The 8,023-nt window shown below is 35.0% G+C and overlaps 1 protein-coding gene across 1 annotated transcript in view; it reads left to right on the top strand.

Moving 5' to 3' along the window:
• The first annotated feature begins 7,681 nt into the window (after window positions 1-7,681).
• Window positions 7,682-8,023, top strand: part of LOC133204657 (uncharacterized) — a 34,161-nt gene continuing 33,819 nt past the window's right edge. Inside the window, exon 1 of the mRNA XM_061340404.1 lies at window positions 7,682-7,686. Coding sequence (XP_061196388.1) covers window positions 7,682-7,686 — 5 coding nt within the window. The remainder of the gene's footprint in view (window positions 7,687-8,023) is intronic.

The following is an 8,023-nucleotide window of genomic DNA, read 5'->3' as shown; positions in this document are numbered from 1 at the left end:
TTTTTATGATAATAAAATCTAAAAATAATTCTAAATTCTTGTATTCAACACCAAATCACGTTAAATCACATGGACTATTTTTGCTTGACAAGGTTATTTGCCCTTTGTTGTCATAAAGGTTGAATCATGGGAATATCTTGCTCTAAACAATTTAGTTCGTTTTGATTTTCTAGTTTGTTTTGATTTTTGTTGTGATTGTACATTGAAGTACGACGATGAGACCAATGAGAGTCGATGTCTGCTTTTTATAAGTTAAAATTAGTTTAAAAAATTAGAGTTTATTCTAAATTCACAAACATACACATAGAAATGATAATTTACATGGTAGGCCCCTGATTCCATTCATCACCCCCTCCCCTTTTTAAGCCAAGCCAACTCAACAATCCTTATTCGGGGGGGGGGGCACGGGGGGCCGTGCCCCCCAATAATTTTGCCGATCTATAGATTACTATAGTAATATAGATACTGTATGCTTGTGCCCCCTCAATAAAAACGTCTGATGACCTTTTTTTTTTTTTTTTTTTCTGCTTGTCAGGAAATTTTTGGTACTGCCCCCTCAACCGTCAATTGAAAATGTATGGCTGTGCCCCCCCCCCCCCAAATGAATTTGCTTCCTACGGGCCTGCCACAGGTAATTGAGAGAAACTACATGTGTAATGAACAAGTGGGTGAATTGAGAAAGAACAATTATTGTATCAAGACTTAATTCTTAAACATGATGAATATTCCAAAATATAAATTTATGGGTGACAGTAAATATATCTTCATTTTTTGCCTCATGTAATGCTCATTTGAAAATTATGATGTATATATATATATTTTTTATCTTTTCGTTACTTTATAAAACTAAAAATAAATGTGTCACAATCAAAATAAACATAATCTATAAAAAATTCTTTTTTCCTCAATAAGAATTCTACTAGAATTCTCTAAGAATTCTAGAGGGGGGGGGGGTAGATTTTTTTTTTAGCTCACTTGAGCCGAAAGCTCAAATGAGCTTTTCCAATCAGCCGTTGTCCGTCGTCCGTCAGTCCGTCTGTAAACTTTCCACAATTTTTACTTCCTCAGGAAGCCAATTTTAACCAAATTTGGAAGAAAGCATCCTTGGGTGAAGGGGAGTTTAAATTGTTAACATGAAGAGCCAAGCCCCCTTACAAGGAGAAATAATCACGAAAGAACAACAGGGTAGGGTAATTAAAAAAATCTTTTTCTCAAGAACCACTGGGCCAGGAAAGCTGAAACTTATATGACAGCTTCCAGGGGTAGAGTATATTTTAAATTGTTCAAAGCATAACCCCCAGGGTAGGTTGGGGCCACAATAGGGAATCAAAGTTTTAAGTTAAATATATATATATATATATATATATATATATATATATATATATATATATATATATATATATATATATATATATATATATATATATATATATATATATATGAATAATCTTTAAAAATCTTCTCAGGAACCACTGGGCCAGAAAACCTGAAACTTATGTGACAGCTTCTTGGGATAGAGTAGATTCTAAATTGTTCAAGGCAGGATCCCCCGGGGTAGGGTGGGGCCACAATAGGGAATATGTTTTACATTGAAATAGATAGAAAAAATCTTTATAAATCTTCGATCTTTCAAGAACCACTGGGCTAGAAAAGCTGAAAATTATGGGGAAGACTCCTGAGGTAGTGTAGATTTTTTATTTTATATATCATGGCCTCCGGGGGAAGGATGAGGCCACAATAGGGAATCAAAATTTTACATTGAAATCTTTAAAAATCTTCTTCTCAAGAATCACTCGGCTAGAAAAGCTCAGACTTATGTGGAAGCCTCCTGAGGTAGTGAAGATTATAATTGCTCAAATCACGCCCCCTCCCCCTCCAGGGGTACGGTGGGGCCACAATAAGGATTACAAGAGGAAATATCTGTTGAAGAACATGGGTCTCTTGTTCAGAAATTCTAATCAAAGAGAACTAGCAGGAGAAATGTCATTTTTTTATACTGATATTTCTCATAGTGTTTTTTTTTTATCCCCCGCCATGAATATGGCAGGGACATACATATAGTGTTTGTCATGTCCGTCTTTCCGTCCTTCTGTCCTTCCGTCACATTTTGCGTTTAGCTCAGTTTCAAAGAAGTAGTCAAGGTATTTTTATCAAACTTCATATCCTGATAAATATTACTAAGAACTTTTCAACTGCATCAACATTTTTGACTTAAACCTAACTTTTTCTTAAATTAGTGTTTAGCTGAGTTTCAAAGAAACTATTCAAGATATCTTTATCAAACCATATATGCTAATACATATTGGTGAAAACTATTTAACTTCATCAACATGTTTTGCCCTTTACCTTTCCTATGATCTTGAATTTACTTTTCTTGTGTTTAGCTAGGTTTCAAAGAAACTATTCAAGATATTTTTATCAAACTTCATATGCTTATACATATTGTTGAGAGCTATTCAACTGCATAAACAATTTTTTTTTTAATCTTGACCTTTCCTTTGACCTAGACTTCACTTTCTTAAATTAGTGATTATCTCAATTTCTAAGAAAATTAAGATATTTTTATCAAATCTTATATGCTTATACATATTGATGAGAGCTGTTCAACTGCGTCATTATTTTTTTGTATTGGCCTTGCATTTGACCTTAACCTAAGTTTTTTCAAATTTGTGTTTAGTTCAGTTTCAAAGATATTTTTTATGTAAGCTTATGCACTGATACATTATTTGGTGCGAATTTATCAACTTTGTCTTTGGTTTTACCTAGTCTGCATCATCCAGACGTTTGCGTTTACCTCCACAAAGTGTGGAGGTAAACGCAAACGTCTGGATGATACAGACTAGGTTTTACCTTGATCTTCCCAATGACCTTTGACTTTACTATTCATTTTGTACAAAACTCATTTTTGAAGAAACTATTTAAGATATTTTGCATCAAATTTCATGCATTAAAACAAATTTTCATGTTTCATTACAAATTAACCCTTGACATTCATGTCCTATGGACATATTTCTATTTTTTTTTAATTTCATTTGTTTTGCAAAGAATGAAAAGAAAGTGTTTACCACAATTCGGATATAAAAATTCTGCCGATCCTATAATACTTGTTTTTCAAACAACGATATACACTGAAAAAAATCTTAATGCATATTTTTTGTTTATAATTGTCTTAAAGTTCTTTGCATAAATAATTACAACTCAGTAGACTGTCTATTTTATTTTAAAGAAAAAAAAAAATTGGCAATACTATTTGTTTCAAGATGTGGAAAAATGAAAACACACACACACACACATTCACACAAATCAATTATCATAACTTTTTTATTTTTCAATCAAATTAAAAAAATAAAGCTGTTTTGGCCTTTAAAATATAACATTTTTTTTTGTTTTTTACATTAAGAAATATTTTCAAAAATCATGTTCCATAGCTAAATCGTAACAGTTGCCTGTGGAAATTTACATGTACACGAGAGCAAGGTGTAGCACAGATAATTAAAGTAAGGAATGAATTATGATGACCACCATAATTTAAAGTTTAATTTTGTGATTTCTCAAGACTTGTTCATGTAGTCAGGTGACATTTATATCAGGTTTATAGTTCAGTTTGAATAAGCTAAAAAAGTATTCCCAGACGAACCCTTGTCACCGGGACTCCAGTTGCTTGCTGGAAAGCTCATTTAGGTTGTACAATATGGTCTGCCAAGGATCATACTTGGTCAGAATATGTGTCATGAGATTACTTATGTGGAGGATTGCTAAATATGGTTTTTTCAATGCCAGTTAAATTAAGAAACGTTCATATTTCAATAAAAATAGTTAAATCAATTACTATAGCTAAAGAAAATAAACAATAGAAAAAAACTAAACTATCTATATCAAATTCTCTCTCTATTTCTCTCGATCGACCGAATGATCTCAATCATTTAAAAATCACACTGAAGCAAAGAAAATATTGTTTTTTAATTTACTATTGACCAATCAGTTAAAAATATTCACTTTAGATTTGATTACGATGTTAATCAGAGTATCAGAAATAAGCATATATTTGTAAACACTTCCGGTACCGTACACAGTATTCTCAGTAAAATGGCGGAGAGTCCATTTCCAGATATTTCACTGACTCCGAGGATCTCAAAAGTAGAAGAAATATTTTTTGGAGTTTTTATTATATGAACTGCTGTTTATGCATGCGAAAAGTATCTTGTCAATAAAACAGATTTGGTAGTGGGTTTAACGGTAAAGGTAAACGAACAATCGTATTAATAGCCAATGTTTTTTTATTTAAATTCAATTTTAATTTTTTTTTTAGAATACGTCAGTTTAAATAGTGAAATGCAGATAAATTAAGAACTGAGTTTGTTCAGGACATCTAATCAGGACATCTAATTAACATTTTTAAAATTAAATGCTATGCGATATAGTTTGAAGAAGCCTTGTGCTGTATATAGTAAACAGGTAAAGCCACGTTCCTGTTGGTTCTACTACAAGTGGGTTAACTCTTGTTGTCCCCCGCTTTCGCTACATGAAATCTCATTCGTCTGTCCGTCTGTCACAAAAACTTTAACCGTGATCATAACTTTTGAATGAAAACAGAGGGCTTTCATATTTCATATGTACATTACCTGTGACAAATCCTTTTCAAATACACCATTATTTTTTATCCCTTGATCTTGAAGTTTGACCTACTAGTGAAAATTTTTAACATTACTTTTACCTTGTTCAAAACGTTTGAATGGGAAAGGAAAGGGCTTTCATAATTCACATGAATATTACCTGTGACAATACATTTCCAAATGTACTATGAATTTTTACCTGTGACCTTGAAGTTTAACCTACTTTTCAAAACTGTTAACATTGGTTTTAACTTTAGAACGAGAGAAGACGAAGCATTCAAAATTGACATGTGCATTGACAGTGACAAGACGTTTCCAAACATGTTGATTTTTTAACCTATAACCTTGAAGCTTGACCTTATTCTTAGAAAAAAAAACATTTGTGATAACTTTTGAATGACAAGTGCAGTACCTTTGACAAGAAATTTCCGAATATGTTCTGATATTTGAAACCCTGACCTTGAAGTTTGACTTTATTTTCAAAAATTTTACCATTCCTGTTAATTTTTTAAGAAGAGAAGATAGGGCCTTCATATTTGACAAGTGCATTACTTGTGACGAGATGTTTCCAAATGTACTATGATTTAAAACCCCATGACCTTGGAGTCCTGACCTAATTTTCAAGCATATTTGACATTGCTGATAACTTTTCAACGAGAGAAGAAAGGGCATTTATACCTGAAATGTGTAATACCTGTTTCAAGACATTTCCGAGAGTACTCTGGTTTTGACCTCGTAATCTTGACCTGAAAATTTAATATACAATCTTTTGCAATTTTTTTTTACATTGGTAAGAATGTTTGAATCAGAGAAGATAGGGCTTTCACGTATAACCTGTACATTACCTATGACAACATCTTTCAGAAAGCTACATCATTTTTTATTTTATGACCTTGAACTAGAAGATTGCAGGACACAAAGACAAGACAGTTAAAATATGTCATAAATAATTGCATCCCAACCACCAAGACACTGAAAGAAGGGGACCACTATTTGCGGTGAGGATTTATATCTAAATTTTGTAGATTCACACCAAATTGTATTAAACATTCGGTGATTTCCCAAGAGTTGTAAAGTTAAATAAGTTAGGTTTTTCGTTCACTGTAGTATTTAAACTGAGCAAAATAAATACACTTTCTCACAAAAAACGCTTAAGGCTCTGTGTGGCATCGAGACAGGTCCTTCGGACCGTATAAACCGAGGTGATGCTGGCACGAAAAAGATCCCTCACTGCTCCATGGTCCTGAGTGCCGAGTATAGGTCAAAATTTGTAGCTCTCCACCGGCAAGTGGTGGCGTCTCCATATGAGTGAAAAATTCTCGAGAGGGACGTTAAAGAATACACGAACAAACAAACAAAGCAAAAGGTTCTAATATTTTGGTGTTTTTAATTTTTTTTAAAAATAGTTCGCTTCTGCACACTCTTTCTGAGAAGAGATAAACATGGTTGGTGAATTTTAATCACTACATCTTCCTTTGTTAACAGAAGGGGGTTGAAGCTGACCAGTAACATGAGGTGAAAGAATATCCCATTTAACAGCAACCACCACTGGAAGATGTTGTAAGATTCAGACTACTTTTTGCATCCTTTCATGCTTAATTCTTACCTTATCAGGCCTTGACCTATTGATTTGCAATTGACAGGATGCAGACCGACAGGGCCCGTCAGAAGAGCAGCGCCAGGAACCAATTCCGCAGCCAGGAAGCCTAATAGAGAAGCTTTTTTTATTTATTCCTTTCTATCTCTTCTTCTGTCTCATTGCCCTCCCTAATCTAACATAACTAACCATCCTCCTGCCCACCTCTCCCTTCCCTTCCTCAATTTGACCCTTTCCTGAATTAACTGTCTTCATTATCTAACTTATTTTTTTCATCTAATTTTCATGTGATGATTACGTGTATTCGAATTTCTGTCATTTGTGTCATTGTTTTGATTTTTTACTAACCTCCTATCAGTTGTATATTTTCAGGGCAACTGACGATGGACGACGACGGACGACGACGGCCGGCCAACAGAAGAGGAGTCCATTGCCCGTCCAGCAGCCAACATTGGTGAAAGCGGTGAGTAAGAAGCTGCTTTGGTTGCACTTTTGAATTCCTGATTTGCATTATAACCGCAAGTGAGGGTAAGATTAGAAGTGGACTTGCTCTTTGCAGTCTGTGAATTTTTATGACTTTCTGACATGATATAAAGTGTCTTTGTGTATCTTTGATGTCTTTCTTTTGCATTGTTTGCAGACGGGAGTAGAAGCTGACCAAGATCCTGTAGTGAGGGGATCCCATTCAACTGCAGCAAACACTGGAAGATGCGGTAAGATTCAGACTACTTCTTGCACCCTTTCATGAGCCTGCCAATTGCTATTAACCTTATCAGACCTTGATCTATTGATTTGCAATTGACAGGATGCGGACCGACAGGGCCCGTCAGAAGAGCAGCGTCAGGAACCAATTCCGCAACCAGGAAGCCTAATAGAGAAGCTTTTTTATTTTATTTATTCCTTTCTATCTCTTCTTCTGTCTCATTGCCCTCCCTAATCTAACATAACTAACCATCCTCCTGTCCACCTCTCCCTTCCCTTCCCCCTTTTGACCCTTTCCTGAATTAACTGTCTTCATTATCTAACTTATTTTTTTCATCTAATTTTCATGTGATGATTACGTGTATTCGAATTTCTGTCATTTGTGTCATTGTTTTGATTTTTTACTAACCTTCTATCAGTTGTATATTTTCAGGGCAACTGACGATGGACGACGACGGACGACGACGGCCGGCCAACAGAAGAGGAGTCCATTGCCCATCCAGCAGCCAACATTGGTGAAAGCGGTGAGTAAGAAGCTGCTTTGGTTGCACTTTTGAATTCCTGATTTGCATTATAACCGCAAGTGAGGGTAAGATTAGAAGTGGACTTGCTCTTTGCAGTCTGTGAATTTTTATGACTTTCTGACATGATATAAAGTGTCTTTGTGTATCTTTGATGTCTTTCTTTTGCATTGTTTGCAGACGGGAGTAGAAGCTGACCAAGATCCTGTAGTGAGGGGATCCCATTCAACTGCAGCAAACACTGGAAGATGCGGTAAGATTCAGACTACTTCTTGCACCCTTTCATGAGCCTGCCAATTGCTATTAACCTTATCAGACCTTGATCTATTGATTTGCAATTGACAGGATGCGGACCGACAGGGTCCGTCAGAAGAGCAGCGCCAGGAACCAATTCCGCAACCAGGAAGCCTAATAGAGAAGCTTTTTTATTTTATTTATTCCTTTCTATCTCTTCTTCTGTCTCATTGCCCTCCCTAATCTAACATAACTAACCATCCTCCTGTCCACCTCTCCCTTCCCTTCCCCCTTTTGACCCTTTCCTGAATTAACTGTCTTCATTATCTAACTTATTTTTTTCATCTAATTTTCAT

This window comes from Saccostrea echinata, unplaced genomic scaffold (genome assembly GCF_033153115.1).
Source record: "Saccostrea echinata isolate AGI-Se365-2 ecotype Australia unplaced genomic scaffold, CSIRO_AGI_Sech_v1 ptg000054l, whole genome shotgun sequence".
NCBI classification, from domain to species: Eukaryota; Metazoa; Mollusca; class Bivalvia; order Ostreida; family Ostreidae; genus Saccostrea; species Saccostrea echinata.
Note: the sequence above shows the minus strand (reverse complement) of the source record. Positions and strands in the feature narration are given on the sequence as shown.